We start from the raw sequence: 17,798 nt of genomic DNA, 5'->3' as shown, positions 1-17,798 counted from the left end.
TCAGACCCAGGACTCGTCCTCGGGTGGGAGTGGGGCTTGATCAAGCTGCTGGAGACCTATGCCCTCCAAAGGCTGGGGGCTGCTCTTCAGTGGGGCAGCTGGTTCTTCCCTCTTCGTTCCTTCCTCCTCCTTCCCTGCTGAGGCTCCATCCACCGGGGTTGCCCCCACTCCCTTGCTGCCCAGTGCTCTCACTGGCCTGCCCCTTGGGGGTGCCCTGGCTGAACCCAGGTGGAGGTAGGTCAGTGGCCTGGGGATTCGTGAAGGCTGCCTCCCAGGCCTGTGGTCTCTCCGGGGCCGGATTCTGGGCCTCAGCTTCAGCTTGTAGATGGATGGGACTCTCTGGGGCTTTCGGAGTGTTCTCTTGGCCTTGCCTGGACATGCCTGGGTTTTGTCAGAATTGGGGTCTGAGGGTGAAGGTGTGGGGGCTTCCAGGCTGGCAGACACAGTGGGGGCTGAGCAGTCCTGCCTTCCTTGAGCTGGTCCCTTCTTCATCCCTGTACCCTTGGCACTCAGGCTTGCCTTTACCTTTGGCCCACTCTCTCTGGCTTCCGGTTTCCCTTTTGGGCTTCCTGGGCCAGTGGTAACAGATAGCTTAGGGGAGCCTGTAGAGGCTGCCTTCCAGGCTCCCAGGTCCACTTTAAGGAGGGGTGGGGGGCCCTGAGCCAGTTCCTGGATGACTTTGTCATAAGGACCCCCAGGCTCAGGCCACCGCCCACCTAGGTTAGGGACATAGACTCCACTTCGAGCGATAACTCCAGACCCTGTGCCCTGGGGGCAGGCACCCCCCACCTCTAGCAGCTTCATGTTGGCCAAAAGCTCCTCCTCGAGACTATGGTAGATAGCTTGATCCTTGGTTGCACCCAGGGGCAGGGGAGGATGTTGCTCCTCCCACTCCTGTGGGCCCAGGCCCCAGGCCTCCCCAGCTTTTGCTGTCACCTGGGTATCCGACTTCTGGTCCCCTTGTCTCGCATCCGCAGAGAAGTCCCCATGTCTGCACCCAGCCAGGTCCCCAAGGACAGCCCTTGGGAGGGGGCCACTCCCCAATTCTGTCATGGGACCTCCACCTGCAATACCTGGAAAGCTGCTTCCTGGAGTGGGGGGGCGGGCAGGGGGCAGCCGGACAGAGATCTTGGCGGGCCCTTTAACAGGGGACAGAGAGCGGACAGCTGCTGGCTCCCTGAGCTGGGAGGAAGCACCCTCAGCCTCACCCCTGGGTTGTGGCCTGAGGCCCATGGGCTTGGCTGGGCTGGAGGAACGAGGCAGTGGAGATAGTCCTCTTGCTGGTGTCCCTTTGGCGGTGGCTTCAGGGGCTCGGAATCTCTGGGAGGTGGGGGCCCTGGTGTGAGCTCCCTGGCTATCTGTCTCCTCATGAATCCAAGATGTGGGAGTCCTTCCTCTGGGATGTTCAGAGGAGTATCTCTCCTCCCTCTTCCCTGAGGAGGTGCACCGTGGGTCTCGGCCCCTATGGGGGGATGAGGAGTGGGGGCTGAGTGGGCTGTCCCCCACTGGCAGCTGCCTCCGAGACGGGGTGGGTGACTTCTCCTGGTGCCTGGAAGGGAGAATCATGAGGCTGGCAGGATCATCTCGTCCAGTCCCCTGGCTCCGGGAAGGGATGGCCTTTCCCCAGCCAGAACACCAAGGGGGCCAGACTTCATGTTGAATGAAACAGATGCTCTCTGTCCCTCTGGGCCCGCCCGAGTCTTCCTTATGACAGATACTGTTCAAGTTTAGTCTCCCTCATTCCCCTGTGTAGCAGCTAGAAGCCTGGTTTGGACCCCGGGTTACTTCAGGTCCCGCAACTACAGCTCACCAATCTTGGGGGAGGGGGCGTTTGAGTATCTGTCCTACTGTGAAATGGCAGAGGGTCCCTGGGAGATCTCTATGGGCCTTTATGGGCCTCAGCTTCTTCATCTGTGAAACGGGAGGGCATACGAAAAAGCTAGATGATCCCAGTGGTACTGACTGAGTGCCTTTTTGGTTCTGAACACCTGGGGTAGGGGCACCGTTCAGAGACCTGCTTCCCTTATTTGGGGGGGGGTGTGGCCTCTGAGAATGTGGGCTCCAAAGAAGAAAGAGACCCTGCTCTGCCCCTCTCCCTTGTACCTCAGGAATGATGCTGTCTCTCTGGGGACTCCCGTCTCTGCTCCCCATTTACTGTGGGCTCTAGGGGAGGAGGAGGTGGGGGGCCTCAGCTTCCGGCCTGAAGAGGTATATGTCTTCCAGTCCACGGGGGGCAGCGGGCTCTGGGAACGGCTGATGGTCATCGTTGGTTGGGGCTGCGAGGGCCCGTCCTGCACCCTCACCTCATGCTGCACCGGTGGGGCAGGGGGCTTCTGGAAACTGCCCGCCTTGTGTGCTACCAACACAGCCCCCCCAAGAGAGAGGAGAGGAGGAAAGGGTTAAATTCCTGCTGATGGGGCCCACTGTTCTCCCCTAGCTGTCCCATGCCCCAAACCCACATTATAGACAGTAGGACCTACAGTGGCGGTGCCAGGACTTCGTTATAGGGATTCAGGGGACAAAATCTGGTCAGAGGGCCCAGCTCAGGGACTTGTTTAAAGCTGCATTTGTATTGCAAGTTCACATTTTTTACTTAGATTGCATGCTTATTTGGGGTGGCTTGTGGTACTAATAGAGATTATGGGGGGACTAAAGACCCCTCCAAGTCATACCTGGTGCCACCACTGTGGACATCAGAGCCAGACCTCAGCCCTGCCAAGAGGCACCCTGACCAAATGCGATTCTACGTGTTTGGCGTCATCTTGTGGCTATGATTGGTATTGCACTGTGGTTGCCTCGCTTTCTTCCTACACTGAGGGTATCATAGCAGTACCTTTTTTTTTTTTTTTTTTTTTTAACACCAGTACCTTCTATACTATCTTCCTTTCTCCATATTTCTTGCCCCTGGAGATCAGACCTACCTCCTACCTCTGCTTCTGGCCTCCCGACCCAGAGCCACAGGGAAGAGACTCTCAGGGGACTCACAGAGGGACGTGCACCGGCAGGGGTCATGTTTGTCCAGATAATGGCTGAGGGTGTCCCAGCCGCCCCCCACGCGCACCATCACGTGGTTCCGGAGGATCTGTAGGGGACAAGGATGAGGTTGGGGGCGGGATGGAGGGCATCCCCTCTTCCTGGAGCAGCCTGCACTTTTCCAGCATGCACTCCCATCCATATACACACGAGCACGCAGGTATTCCTTGCACAGGTGTATGGGGGGGGTGTATTTTGCAGCCTCTCCTCCACAACTAGCATCGGACAACACATGTTGTCAAGGGTAGCGGCCAGGCTGACACAGAGAGTTGCCCCCAACTAGACAAGGGATCTCACAAGCACTGTGCAGCCTGGCCCCGGAGCACTCTCTTCTCTCCCTGCACTGGAAAGGGATTTCCACCTGCACACGCCTGTAGCAGAAACGTGGCCCAGGGGCACCTGGATAGCTCAGTCAGTTAAGCGTCTGACTGAATTTTGGCTCAAGTCATGATCTCAGGGTTGTAAGACTGAGCCCCACGTGGGGCTCTGCGGAGCTTGCTTGGGATATTCTCTCTCCCTCTGCCCCTCCCGCCCGCCCTTGCTCTCTCTCTGTCTCTCAAAAACAAAACAAAACAAAAACAAAAAAAGTGGCCCCACTTTGCTCTGTAGCGGGTATGTCAAGGAATCTTGGGAGTGCCATCCACTCCATTCTGGGACTCTGCGGCAGGTCACAGTCTCTCCAGGTTTCCCATTTCCTCAGCTGAAATTCCTAGTCCCTACCTACGAGCTGGCTCTGTCCCCAGGTATGGCCTGCGATCACGGAGAGGGTTTGGCCACGCCTCTAGGTACAATCTGTTTCCGGTGAGGCGTGGCCGGGTATGAGGGGGCGGGCAGTGAGAGGCACATCTGAGATCCCTACTGCCGCTCACTCTGCAGGATGTACCAAGCCAGGCATGGGAAGCGTGGCCTATGGGGCCCGTGTGGCTGGGCCGTGCACCGAACACAAACTTGGAGTTCTCAGTCCCCTTGCTCTGACCAAGCATGTGCATGAAGTGGAGGCAAAGGACATTCAGGAGTACCCTTCATACTCTATTTCTGCCTGGACACCCCTCTGCACTAGGCTAAGGTGGAGCAGATGGGGGCAGGGTCCTGGCTGTCCTAATAGGAGGAGGGGATAGGATTGCCAACTTTGCCGACTATCTTCTGGGAATTCCGCAAGGGAGAGAAAGAAAGCCCCAAGTCCTGATAGACTGGGGTGAATGGTGACTTCCTGTCCTTGCCCTCAGTCCTGGGCAAGGTCCCACGAAAGGCAGCGCTATTCTGCTGATCCGGGGGACACCCCTACTCCGGTCCCCAGACTTACCCGGATGAAGATGAGGGTGTTGGAATCCCCCACGCGGTACTTCCCCTCAGACACTTTAACCATGGAGAACTGAACTGGGCACGTGCAGCGGCTCACGAGGCTCTGAACCTGTGCGCAGTGACAGGGGCTCAGCCCTCCCTCTGCACAAGTGCCCAAGCTCCTTATCCCCCACCCTGGGTCAAGCCCAATGAGGGGGAGCCTGCCTGTCCCCCGGAGCCAGCCTCCAGGCTTCTGCTGAGGTCAGGGCTGGAGGCTGAGAAGCAAGTACAGAAGACTTCTAATGACCCAGTGACATCGAGACCTCGAGTGGTCACTTATAGTCCTGTGGCCTTGTGGGTCAGCTGACGGAGGCAGTGGAGTGTAATGATGAAGGTGGACCCTGGAATCTGACGGGCTTCGGCTGGAGTCCTGCCTCCACCACACCGTAGGCCTTGGGCAGGTTAAGAAAGCTCCCTGAGCTCTATTCCTGGGTAGTAGGAACGGGTTAATCCCAGTACTTTCCTATGAAGCGCCCCCTCCGTGCCAGACACGGTTCCGAGCACTTCATATGCGCTGGCTCATTTAATATTCAGCAGCCGTGGAAGGTAGGTACTATTACACCTCCACGCTACAGATTAGGGAACTGAGGCACAGAGAGGTTAAATAATGTGCCCCAAGTCACACAGCCGCGGAGCAGTGGAACTAAGCCTTGAACCGAGGTGTCCGAGACGGTGCCAGAGGCTGTGTTCTCAAAAGCCGTGCGGCGGGGGCTCAGTGAGAGAGGTCTAGAGCGCGGGATTGTAATACAAACGTAGTAAGCGGCTTAGCTGGGCCGATACGTGATGAGGCTTGAGGCTCCGAGGGGAACACGACTTAATCAAAGCCGCACCGAGAATTCAGTCGGGGGAGGGGGTGCTGGGGCTCGAGAAGGAGGAGGCTCCGAGCGGCGCGCGCGGGCGGGAGAGGGGGCGGGGCCTGGAGGGCGTGTCCGGAGCCCCTCACCAGCTGGTCCAGGTGGCGGAAGTGGCAGGGCCGCCGCGCTGGGGGCTCGGGCGGCGGCGGGTCCGGCGGGGGCAGGGCCAGCTCCTGCCGCAGCTCCTCGTCGATCTCCTCCTCCAGCCGCACCAGGGTGGGCGCCACCACGCCGAAGCGCCAGGCTCGGCGGCCCAGCTCCAGCAAGCACAGCACCACGTTCTTCACGTTCTTGCGTAGCACCAGGTCCTCCGTCTCGAACATCACCACCTCTGGCAAGCGGAGGTGGGGGAGGACGGCAGGCAGCCTGAGCCCCCTGCGGACCTCCGCCCAGCAGAGTAGCTGGGAGAGCCCTGGGGCCGTCCCTGGCCCGGGGTCGGGGCACGGGGGCGGGGGTTGGGGGAGGGAGGGGGCTGGCTCGGATCGCTGGATCTTGGAGTCTGGCCGGCCCCTAGGAGCGGTCTGAGCAGAATTGCTCAGGCTCTCAGGGCAGTGTAGGTGGCCAGTCTAACAAGACAGGTTGGGGTGGGAAGAGGTGACACAGCCAAGCAGAGAAGCCCAGAGCCCGGCTGTGGGTTCCCTCCACCCTGCCCTTCTCCCTCCTCCCTTTGGCAATATGGGTCTAGGAGTAAGAAGCAGTTTGTTCTGCTTCCCACCCACACAGCTCCCCTCCAAATACCCAGCAGACATCTGGAACTCAACCCTCAGCCCACATATAACCAGGCAAGGTTGAGTACAGGCTCTGGAGCCTGACTGCCCGAGTTGGAGTCCCGATTCTCCCACCCAGCAGCCGTGTGTCCTTGGGCTAGTCCCTGAGCCTCAGTCTCCTCCTCTGTAGAGTGGGATGTAGACTATTTCACGGGGGTTGCTGTGTCTGCGGACAAGATCTGGCTACATGGGAGGTGCTCGATGAGACACTAGCTTTTCTCAGCCTTCCAATCCTGCTCCGCACTGCCTTGCCAGCCTCCAGCAGCAGGGCCTGACTCCTCCCTCGGCCTCAGCCCCCACGCCCTTTGACCTGGAGGATGGCGCAACATCCAGCTTCATCCCGCTAGGTCTAGGAGATAAGGGACCCTGGTGGAGGCAGGGGGCAAGGCCATCTCCTCCTCCAGCCGCACCAGGGTGGGCACCGGGCTCAACGGCCTAGGAGATGAGGGGATCCTGGAGATGAGGGATCCTCACAAGCTTCAGCACAGCTGGCCCCTCCCTAATGTCCACCTGCCTGCCTCCCTGTCCTCTCCCCGCCCCCAGCCCTATGCCCTCACCCCACCCTGGCTTCTCCCAGTCGTTCAAACACAGCACTTTCTCTGTGCCTTTGCTCCTGCTGTTCCCTGCTTAGAATTCCCTTTCCCCCAAACTTCTACTTGTTCTCCAAGACTCAGTTCAAATCCTCCTCCTCTGAGAGGCCTTTCTTGGCCCCCACTATCCACCCATTTCCTCTCCTGGCTCCTCAACACATACGCTTCTATTTGAGGCTTTGAGCACATTGGGCTGTAATTTGTGTATCTATTCATCTGTCTGTCTTCCCAGACCATGGACTCTTTGGACACTGGGTCTCAGTTCTCTCGGTCCTTTGTGCCCAGCACGAAGGAGACAGGGACTAAATGTATGTTTGTTGAATGAATGAATCATTCAGTCAACACATTTATTTATTGAAGATTTACTACGTGATGGGGGAAACTGAGGCACAAAAAGGGATGAGCTGGCCCAAAGCGAATGAGGAAAGAGGACCCTGGCTCCTGACTTCCGGTGCAGCCCGAGCTGCAGGAGGTGGATTCTGGCAGGATTAAGGGCCTGGGGAGGCGGGTGCAGGGTGCTTACCTCGGATGCCCATCTCCTTTCGACACCACTGGATGAAGTTGGAGACGTTGTCCCGGGCCTGGAAGGTACCGGGCTGCGCGGCTTCGTTGCAGAAAACCCCAGCCCGAGGCAGGGGAATCCTTTGGGCTCGGGCAGGTGCCTCAGCCAGGAAGGCCAGGGCGGCCTCAGTGATGGCGTTGGCATGCTGGCACAGCACCAAGCCTGTCTCCAGGACCTGCAGAAAGTTGGCCGCGTTGATGTCCAGCCCGTAGAGATCCCGAAGCCACTCGGCCAGGTCCTCCATCATGGCTTCCAGGTACTGCTCGCTGGACTTAAAGGGCCGGATGCCACGCACCGGTGGCCCCAGGCTCCCAGGCCTCCTCCCAAGTCCCCCAGGCCGGGGCATGGTTGGACCCTCAGCAGGGAGGAGGGTCCCTGCTGCCTGCTGGGCCTTGGCTCGTTCTCCCTGACTCAGGGGTACCCCTTCTACCCTCCGCGAGCCCAGGACTTCCGGCTCTGCTACTTGCCTCTGGCTTCAGCCCGGCCCCCGCCCCCCCACATTCCTCAGTGCCTGCCGGAACTTTCCCTACTTTCTGGCCCTGCAGTGACCTCACTCTTGGGCTGCCCAGTTGGCCCAGAGGTCGCCAGCTCCCAGGACAGATGGAGGTGAGGACACTGCTCTCCGCTCCCCCCCCCGCCCCCGCCCCCAGGACTAGACTGGTCCCGCTGGCTGCCTCCCACCCCCCAGCGGCCGGCAGTGGGCAGCGGAGCCCAGCATCAGCCTCTCCGCTCTGCCTTCCCCTCCTCTCCTTGGAGACGGCTGCTACAAACACTCCTCGTTAACCCTTCGAGGCAGCCAGCCAAGGACTGCCCTGCACAGCCCGCCCCGGGACGGAGCAGGGAGGGAAGGCTGGGGCTGGCTTCTCTCCCTGGGTTGAAGGCTGGGGCTTCGGGGGAGTGAGGGAGAAAGGCAGGGCCAGGGGTTGCCGAGCTCCTTGGCGTTTAGCGAGCACTGTAAGGTGAGGGTGAAAGAGACACAGTGCTAGAGTCTGATGACTTCAGCCCTGGCCCCTTCCCTGCATCCCTCTGTGACCTTCATATGCCACCTCGCCTCTCTGCACCTCAGTTTCCTCAACTGTAAAATGGGAATCATGTCCCCCTCTGGGGGTGCTGTGAGGAGTAAGGGAATGATGTAGGTGGGAAGTTTCAGGACACACGCACACTCAGGACTGGGGGGTCCCAGCTCTCGCTGATTCTCCCAGCAGCCCTGTTTATGCCCCACTATCCCTGCTTTCTCTGAGAACCTGCTCCATCCCCCACTCTAACCACAGGATTCCTCTAGAGCGGGCTGTGGGCTGTCAAAATCGCAGGACCTCAGCCTGGCCACAGCACTGTAAGTACCTCCTGTGTGCCAGGCACCATTACAGGCCCGAAGAGAGAGCAATAGATGAGGTGCCAGACGTCACAGAGGCTACAGACATGTTAGTGGGGGATGGGTGAGAGATGCCAAACACATAAATCCACAGTGAGTCACATGGTGATAAATACCAGGGAGAAAAGTAAAGCACTAAGAGAGACGGGGCAGTGTGTGGCATTCTACGTGAGGTGGTCAAGGGAAGGCCTCCCTGACGTGGTGATATCTGAACAGAGGCATGAGGGAAATGAGGAAGCAAGCCCTGCAGGTGTCCGGGGGAAGGGTTTGCGGGCAGAGGGAAAAGCCAGTGCAAAACCTCCAGGCAGGAGGCCTCACTTCCTCCTGCCACGGACCTCTCCAGAGGGTTCACTGGGTGCCCTGGCTAAGTGGCAGCTGGTCTTTCCTACGGGGAGAGAGCAAGTCAGAAGCCACAGTGTCTTCATTACCCAGCCTGGAACGTCACACCGTCATTTCCGCAATATCCTGTCGGCCACCCGGGTCGGCCTTATTTCACGCGGGAGGGCACTGCCTGGGAACACGAATACCAGGAGACAGGGGTCAGGGGGAGCCTTCCTAGAGGTTGATGATCCCAGTAGAGAAGAGCTAGTTGTTTTTTCTTGCGTGCTAATAAAATCTCCTTATGTTCGGGTAGTAGGTGGAACTTCTTTGAAATGCGGGAAGGTGGGCCCAGCCCCAGAAGAGGAGCCATGATAGGTTCAAGTCAATCATGGCAGAGCTAAGATGGAAGTTTCTGCCGAGGCTCCAAGACGGCAGTAGATGCAGCAAACCCAAAAAGGAACAAGACTCTATTGCACATTTTATCGAGGCATTATCCAAAAGCAGTCACTTGACGCTCGGATTTCTCTGCCACTAGAGTATGTCAAGAGTAAGGTTGCTGCAGAGCAGGAGAGGATTTACAGAGAACTGCAACTGTGCCACAGGCCACAGAATGGCCCCCAGAGAGAGCTGTGTCCTAATGCCCAGAACCTGTGAATGTTACCTTAGAGGGCCAAAGGGACCATGCAGAGAATCCAGACTGTCAAGGTGGACCTTAAATGTAATCACAAGTGTGGGGCGGATGATGGTCTGGCTGCAGAAGTAGATGTGCCAATTGAAGCAGAGATTGAGGGGGCCACAAGCCAGGCACTCCGCAGCCTCTAGAAGTTGAAAGAAGCAAGGAGCAGATTCTCCAGAAAGAACCAGCCCTGCCAACACCTCGATTTTATTCCTGTAAGGACTCATTTCAGGCTTCTGACCTTCAGAACTGCAAAAGAGTAACTGTGTTTTAAGATTTTGTTTATTTATTTGACAGAGAGCGAGAGAGCACCAGCAGGGGGAGCAGCAGAGGGAGAGGGAGAAGCAGACACCCCGCAGAGCAGGGAGCCCGATGCAGGACTTGATCCAAGGACCCTGAGATCATGACCTGAGCTGAAGGCAGACGCTTTTTTTTTTTTTTAAAGATTTTATTTATTTATTTATTTGACAGAGAGACACAGCGAGAGAGGGAACACAAGCAGGGGGCGTGGGAGAGGGAGAAGCAGGCCTCCCACCGAGCAGGGAGCCCGATGCGGGGCTCGATCCCAGGACCCTGGGATCATGACCTGAGCTGAAGGCAGACGCTTAACTGACTGAGCCACCCACGTGCCTTAAGTGTGTTGTTTGAAGCCACTATATTGGTGATAATTTGTTACAGCCCGAACAGGGAACTAATGCCTATCACCATCTCTCCCCCAAAACAAGGGGCGAAGCAGCGAGAGGGGCTTCCATGGCACCAATCAAAGCACTAGATGTTTATCCCCAATCACTACGGAGACTCAGTGAACTGAAGTCTGACTGCTGTGTGGGAAATCAGAAATGCAGACTCTGGGCTGGCTGGCTGCTCCATGCTGGGGACCAAGGAGAGGGCTGTGCTGGAATCAGCCGGCGGTCTTCTTGTAGTTGGAACAGAGGATGTATGAGTGCTTCCTATGTGCCACTCAGCCAGCGAAGGGCTCAGTAGAGAGGAAGATTGCAGTGGACCAGCGGATTCCTAGGGCTGCAGGGGGGATGAGTGACCCCCCAGAATCCAGTGTAGCCTCCTGGATCCAAGGGACTGCCTGGATTGAGGAAGGAAAGGCAAACACCAGGGGTTGGCCAGCTGAGAAGGAAGGAGAGGCAGAGCAAGAGGGAGGAAGGACCATGTCTTCTGCCCATCACCCCATCACATTGTGGCCACCGGTCACGGCAGGCCTCAGCCGGGAGGAGATGTAACATTATATCAACTTCCAGTGAGCACAGTGACCACTTTTCCACGGCCTAAGAGTTCTCTGAACAAGTCACAAGACCTGTCTGAATTGTTCTCCAGGGACAAGGGAAGGAAGCTTGCTTCCCCTTGAGCAGGTTTAAAGGGACTACAGGAGGCAAAAAAAAAAAGAAGAAAAATTGTTTTATAACGATACTCCCTGAGTCCTACTTGATCAAAGGTACCAATTACAACCAGGCCAGGTCACTCTTGGCCCTCCCATTTCTTTTCTCAAATGGTTGGTTTGGGATGGGTGCGTGCCTCAGTTCTGGCCAACTGAGGCTCAAAGAGAAGCCTGCTGGAGGGCTTCTGAGAAGTCCTGGCCCTTGCAGAGCCTTTCTGCTTTGGTCATGATTGCACCAGGCCAGGATGCTTGGAGCTGCAGCAGCCATTCTGCAACCAAGAAGAGAGGCACAGAAGGTAGAGGGGAAAGATGAAAAGATGCCTGGGTCCCTCACAACCGCATCACGCCACTGAACCCATCCTGGAGCCCCCCACTTCTGACTTCTTAAGTGAACTAATACCTTTTATAAAGCTTACGCCGTTATTAGTTGGGCACTCTGATATTCCAGCAACTAAATACATTCTAATGGACATGACGTTCAAAGGGGAAGAGTCTTGTGTGTGTGTGTGTGTATATATATATATCAAGTCTTGTTATATATATTCCCACTTGGGTGGCCCTTACCTACCACCTTATTGGGTATTTCTTCTTGTAACTTATCTCTATTGCTCAACTAAAATGAATACAGCATTTCTGTGTTATACCTGGTTATTACAAGTTAATGAGCTATACGTACTATTAATTTGCACATTAAAATAAAAAAAAGTACAAAAATTATAGCTTTAGGGGCGTCTGGGTGGCTCAGTCAGTTAAGCATCAAGTCTTGATCTCAGCGTCGTGAGTTCAAGCCCATGCTGGTCGTGGAGCCTACGTTTAAAAAAAAATTATAGCTTTACTTTTGACAATTGATCTCATTTTGTTCTCCAGATTTCTGTGAGTGGCAGGAAATAATGCTTGTGCTAGCCAATAAAATGCAGCTCATTCTCTTCTGGTTTTAAGCAGTTTCTTTTGGACACAGCTCCAGTCAGGCTTGAATTCAGACTCACTATCAGTACAATTTCTCCCCTTTCAAGGGGTCTTCCAAGATGGCATCTGAGAGCAGGAAGCACGCTTCTGTTCCTGGTGTAGTGGGATTACCTGCTCTTGTGTTTTCACTGTAGACCCTATTACTACTTTGTGATCCATTTCCAATGTGGCTTTATGCTGCTATTGTTTGTTATGACAACCCAACTTTTTATGAAGTTCCCACAAAACCCAAAATACCCTTGAGAAGAGTGAATGGGAAAAACAACAACAACACAACAACAGTGAATGAACACCCTAAGGATGACAAAGGGCTTCTGGGTAGATCGAAGTGGGAGAGGCAGGATGAGGTGAATGACCAGACCAGAGGAACACTGTTTTGTGCTTCTTGGTAGGATGCTCCCTAAAAGCCACAGCATAGGCTCAGTGGTTTGGATGGGCCTGGCCAGGGACATTAAATCTTAGGTAGTGACTCAAGAAGGTTGTTCCTGGTGCCAGTGACCAGGGGTGGTCCCCACAGTGGCTTCTCCACTGGATTCCTGTGGTGTGATCTTGGCTGTGTTCACAATCCTTCTATAGTTCCTGTCCAGCTGCCAAGGCTTCTGGCCATTCTGCGAGCTCCCACTATTCTTTCTCTTTAAATTAGCCAGAGTGAGCTTTAGGATTTTGCCATCCAGAGCCACAGTGACTCTAAGCTCTCTTAGTAAATGTAAGGAGAATGGGTTTCCTGGGAGACAATTCTCCATGGGCCTTTTGCATTTCTGCTTGTCTCACAAATAGAGGCACCGACTTTTCAAGGGTGTTCAATAGAGTGAACAGCCTTGGAGGATAGTGATTGCATCTCTTTCTGGAGCAAAGAGCAGGTTTGTTTGCTGCCCATTATAAAATATTTGTGCTCCTAAGCTCAGAGCTTCTCTGGTAATGCAAACCCCCGCATGTGCAGGCATTCACGGGCCCATCCCTGTGGCACCCAGGGGACAAGGGACAGGCTGTGCTGACAGGAAGAGACTGCTGCTTCTGTACCATGAGGAATCCAGGCCTTTGTCTCTGGCCCAGGAGTCTCAGGTTTTTTGGCACACCCATGACGCCCCGGCAAGCGAGCTGGCTAGCATGCAAGAGTAAAGCTTCAGAGCCTTCCCGGTTCTTGGCAGGGTGGCCCCCACGGGACTAGGAGATTCCCGAGAGCTGTTTCCCGACATCCTACCTACTCACCTCCACTAAACTGGGAGATGCCTGAGGAAGAAACCCTACTCCTCAGACTTGGATGGAAACCAAGACATTTTTCCCCGTCAGACTGAGACTCTCCAGAGCTGGGTTTGCATCCTCTGACCCCTCTGCTTACTCCTGTCTCTGCCAACACAGGCCACTCTGAAGGCCCGGAGAATAAGGAGTATGTCAAGTATCCCCTCCCCCAGCCCCAATTCTTACGCACACATACATGACATTCGGGAGCTACACCCGGCTCTTGCCTGGGCCCTGCTTTCTACTGGACTTGGAGGCATTTCCTAGGCTCCTTGGAGCGAAGGCAGTGAGCTGGAAGTGGAGTGGGAAGCCAGGGTGAGGAAGGAGAGAGAGAAGACAGAAAGGGGAGGAGAGGACATAATGATATAAGTAAACATAACGCTTGGAGTGCTTTCTGTAAGCCAGGTAAAGTCTGGTACTGTGTGACTATCTCTAATTTACAGATGAAGAGACTGAGGGTCAGACAACATGCTGAAGGTCACGTAGCTCTTACGTTTATGTGGCAGAGCGGGGATTTGAACCCAGTCTACTGGCGGCCAAAGCCGCCCCCTTCTCCCCTTTAATGCCTTGCCAAGAGGGAAGGTGGAGGGACACCTGGTTTTAAGTGCTCTTGCAGGCTCTAGAAAAGGCAGCTATTCCTGGGTGGAACCCTAAGGGCAGGTGAAGTTCTAGCCTCACCCCCTTGTGATCCAACAGGGGCCCTAGAGATCAGACAAAGTTCTATGCGTTCTGGGAACTCTGTCTCATCCCAGTCCCTGATCAGGGGAAGAGGGCAGCACAGCCTTGGGAAGAATGGATAAGCATGGTGAGTGGGGCTGGAAGCAGGGTGGGGACGGAGGGCTCCTGTCAAGTGTGGATGCAAACCCAGTGTGGGCCAGCTCACCCATCGCCATGGAGACCCCAGAGAAGTTCAGCCTTTTCTCAGTTACTTGTACAAGCCCTCTTCTTTCTTTTCCCTGAATATTCTTGACATCGGCTTCCTCATCTTCACCTGCTGCTGTTTGGACCTTTGTCTTCTCTGGCCGGGACCGCTGTGACGATGCCTAAGTGGGTCTCCCTCTGTCCGGCAGGGAGACCATCCTAAAACACAGCTCTGAGCATGTCCCTCCATTGGAAAGTTCGGTGGCTCCTCACTCCTGAAGGACGAAGTCCAAACTCCATAGCCTGGCACCCAAAGTCCCAGCTTCCTTTCTAACCTCATTTCCTATTCCCATTTCTCTCGAAAAGTTCCAGTACCCCTTTCTGGCTGTGCACTAAGTCTGGCCTTTCACAACCAAAAGGCTCCTTAGTGTGTTTTCTAACGAAAAGTGCAGCGGACCCTGGTTTTCCAGCTTCAGCAACATCGAAAACTGGCAGAATCTTTGAAACAACTTTTTCTGGAAAGGTTTCGGAAGTCTTAGATGAAATTCAGAGGCCTCGGTGGTTGTTCACAACCACCTCGAGGTGGTTGTGAAGGTGAAGGGGCACAACGTGTGAAGAATTTAGCACAGTGACTGCAAACAGTTGGTGCTCAATACACGTGAGCTAGAACACTAGTTGCATCATTCTCCTTCGTCCCCAGCCTCTTTAAACAGGACGGGCAGGGACCAATAGGAATTCTCTTGACCTTTCCAGGGCAAACCACTGTGGTGTCTTCCCTGGCGCCTCATCCCCCTGCTTTTCTTTGGAAGTCTAGCTCCCCAGATCCAGCAGAGAGCAGGACAGACACATGGTGGTGCCAGGGGGGATGGAGGGACGGAGGTTGCCGAATGATGGACTCCTAGCAGGAGAGGCCAGGTTACTTCCCATGGCAGCCCGGCAACGTCCTGCCTGCCAGGATTACTGTTATGAATTATGAAGTTTGTGCTCTCCATAAAGGCACCGGCCAGAGGGACGCTGGTGGTTGAAATCCAGCTGGCATTTGGGGTCAAGCCTGGAAGGAAGCTGGCTCACTCCTAGGGCAGCCTTTTCCTAACTGGTCTGCCCGTGGTGGTGGTGGTGGTGGTGGGTGGGGGTGGGTGGGTGGCTGTGGGGGTGGTGGTGGTGGTGGGTGGGGGTGGGGGTGGCTGTGGGTGCCCGCGCGCACGCGCTCAGGTGCTGCCACAGCTGCGCTTCCTTAAGGCGAGCCCTGGGCTGGGCCCTTGACAGAGTCGCAACCTGCTCCCCGCCTCACAGTCGCCCTGGAGAGGAGCACTACTTTTCCCAGATGGGGACACGGAGCTTGACAGAAGCGACGTGACTTGCCCCGAATCCTCAGCGAGGAAGAGTAGAAACCTGGGAAATGGGGGGCAGCCCGGCGGCCCTGTCTCGCTTTGTAAGGAATCCTGCTGACCCGGTGCAGCCCGTGCACACTCTCCTTCAGGCGCCTGCCTTTTTTTGGGGGGGGGGGCGTGGTGTCGGGTTGTGGACAGCAGTCAGGGTGCCCGGCTCTTCCCCGGGGACAGCGGGCCTGCGCTGACCTCCCCCACCCCCCCGGCCCCGCAGGAGTGAAGACCCCCTTGTGGAAGAAGGAGCCAGCGGAGCCGCCGGCCAGCGAGGCGGAGGCGGCCGCAGAGGAGGGGTCGGAGGAAGAGGAGGACGAGGAGGACGAGGAGGTGGCGGCGGCGGCGAGGCCGCGGGAGCAGAGCGGGGCGGAGGGCGAGGCGCCCAGCCGGGAGGCGGAGCGCGGCGAGGGCCCCGAGCGGGGCTCCGTGTCCTACTGCCCGCTGCGCCAGGAGTCCAGCACCCAGCAGGTGGCGCTGCTGCGGCGCGCGGACAGCGGCTTCTGGGGCTGGCTCGGCCCGTTCGCGCTGCTCGGCGGCCTGGCGGCCCCCGCGGACAGGTGACGGCGCGCCCCGGCCGGGGTTGGGGGCGCGGGGCGGCGGCGGGAGGGGGCCGCGCGCGGCACTGAGCTCCCGCGCCCCGCGCAGGAAGCGGAGCCTCCCGGAGCCGCCGTGCGTGCTGGAGACTCGGCGCCGGCCGCCGCGCGCTGGGGGCTGCGCGCGCTGCGAGATCCTTTACTGCAAGAAGTGCAGGAACCTGCACAGCCACCCGGCCTACGTGGCGCACTGCCTTCTGGAGCACTCAGATCTGCGGAAGGCGCGGGCTTCGGGGGGCGCGGGGGCCCCCGGGTGCCCCTGAGCGCCCCCGCCGCCAGCCTTTGTGCCCTCCGTCCTCGCCTGACCCCAGCCTCCCCGCCATCACCTCCTCCAGAAGTGCCCCATCCCAGAGCGCCTCCTCCAAGCCCGCAAGCCGGCCCACGGTCGCCGTGGGCCTTCCCACCCGTCACCCAGCGCCCACGCAAGGCTGAGCCCAACATCACCTGGGGCTCCATGCCTCCATGAGCGCCTCCCGAGGGCTACCGTCCCGGCGGCACCCAAGTGCCTCCCGCCCACCGGACTCGCGCCCCCGGCACAGCCTCACATTCGTCTCCGGGGTAGCTCAGGTCCTCTGGCCCAGTGCGCGGAGGCATCGCCTAGACAAACTCACCCCTGGGCTCCCTCGCGGCTGAGAAACCTGCCCCTGCCCCTCCAATCACACAATAAAGCCTCTAATCAAAATGTCAGAGCCTTGAGGTGGGGACCAGGTGGCTCCCTTGAGGGAGATAAAGACCCTCCTTCGCCTTCCCCGGGGTTCACGTCAGAGGGAAAAGGGCAGGCGGAGGGCCGCCTCCTTCCATCTCCCCCAGGACAGGGTGGAACAGAGCACTTGCATCCAAGGTCAGCAAAGGCCATTCCCCTGAAAATGAAGGCGAGGGTCAGGAATGCCCCTGGGGAGCTGAGGGCTGACTCTTGCTAGATCATTCTCCCCTTCCCCTGGAAGCCAGGTCTTGCACTGTTTGTGCAAATTAAGGCACTGGCAGGTGTGTGTGGGGGGGGTGGGCGTGGGGGGGGGGAGGACAAGAGAACCAGATGCTGAAAGGCTGAGACTGGCTGAGGCAGAAGAGAGAGAGGCTGGAGAGCTGGTTCCTTCTCCAGGAATCCCAGCTATTCTTGGCCAGCCAGCCAGCTCCTGGAACGCTGCGTGTGTGGCCTGAAGAATGGGGCCATTGTGAGCACCAGGCCGCCCCCAGCCTGCAGGGACCCCAGTGCCTGCAGCAGTGCAGACCTCCAGAGAGGGCCCCACTCTCTCCCTGCCACCCATGGCTCTCCAGCTTTTTTGCTTTTTCTGGCCACCTCTCCCCATCACGATTCACACACAGTCTGCAGTCTTGGCTTGGATGGGAAAGAACATTGTTCCAGCCGCTCCAGCATCCGTGCTTTCACTGGAAACCATTCCAAGGAAGGCTGATGCCTGCCTCCGGGCCCACCAGCTGGGGGCACCGCTTTATTCCAGTGGGGCCCAGCAGGCCTGCATCAGTCTCCCTCTTGCTCTGGGTCCTGACCTCCCCCCCATCCCGACCCCCATGGCTCTCTGAGGTTGGAAATCCTTGTACCCAACCCACCCAAGCTTCCTGGAGGTGAGGCTTCTCATTTAAAAAGACACAATTCTCCAAAAACTGAGCCAGGGAGGTCCTGAGGGGAAGGAGTCAGTCTTGCAAAGTGGTCCCAACCTCTCCATCAAGTTTTGCATCCTCCCTGGCCGCCCAGCGCTGTCGCCTCATGGACAGGAAGTGCACCTTTAGCAGAAGAAACAAAATCCCCGAGGCTTGGGGAGGAGGGTCCTCTGGGAAAGGGCTGTGCGGTCTGAGACCCTTTCTGGCTTCTCCTTGGACTGATCCCACAAAGAT

At 57.2% G+C, this 17,798-nt stretch overlaps 2 protein-coding genes across 2 annotated transcripts; one reads left to right on the top strand and one right to left on the bottom strand.

Moving 5' to 3' along the window:
- GAS2L2 (growth arrest specific 2 like 2) lies at positions 1–7,493 on the bottom strand. Its single transcript, XM_028109013.2, has 6 exons — positions 7,109–7,493; positions 5,318–5,559; positions 4,337–4,444; positions 2,986–3,082; positions 2,104–2,356; positions 1–1,549 (listed from the first exon to the last, which is right to left on the bottom strand). Exons 1-6 carry the CDS (start codon positions 7,491–7,493, stop codon positions 1–3), a joined length of 2,634 nt encoding a protein of 877 aa, XP_027964814.2.
- Positions 7,494–13,903: 6,410 nt separating this feature from the next.
- PGBDF (plakoglobin binding and degradation factor) lies at positions 13,904–16,210 on the top strand. The gene is made up of 3 exons (XM_028109208.2): positions 13,904–13,916; positions 15,575–15,911; positions 16,000–16,210. The coding sequence occupies exons 1-3, from the start codon at positions 13,904–13,906 to the stop codon at positions 16,208–16,210; spliced, it is 561 nt and encodes a 186-aa protein (XP_027965009.2).
- Positions 16,211–17,798: the final 1,588 nt, after the last annotated feature.

The sequence above is a fragment of the Eumetopias jubatus genome, unplaced genomic scaffold, assembly GCF_037043125.1.
Source record: "Eumetopias jubatus isolate StellerSeaLion01/CBP00866 unplaced genomic scaffold, mEumJub1_p1.0 scaffold_10, whole genome shotgun sequence".
In the NCBI taxonomy this organism is placed as follows: domain Eukaryota; kingdom Metazoa; phylum Chordata; class Mammalia; order Carnivora; family Otariidae; genus Eumetopias; species Eumetopias jubatus.
This window is presented reverse-complemented; position numbering and strand designations above follow the sequence as displayed.

Excerpts from the sequence above, each read along its gene's own strand:
- GAS2L2 (XM_028109013.2), bottom strand. The coding sequence starts at position 7,493 with ATGCCCCGGCCTGGGGGACTTGGGAGGAGGCCTGGGAGCCTGGGGCCA. Across the intron at positions 5,560-7,108 it reads AAAGGAGATGGGCATCCGAG|AGGTGGTGATGTTCGAGACG; the intron begins GTAAGCACCCTG and ends TCCGCTTGCCAG. Across the intron at positions 1,550-2,103 it reads GAGACAGCATCATTCCTGAG|GCACCAGGAGAAGTCACCCA; the intron begins GTACAAGGGAGA and ends TCTCCCTTCCAG.
- PGBDF (XM_028109208.2), top strand. Across the intron at positions 15,912-15,999 it reads CTGGCGGCCCCCGCGGACAG|GAAGCGGAGCCTCCCGGAGC; the intron begins GTGACGGCGCGC and ends CGCCCCGCGCAG.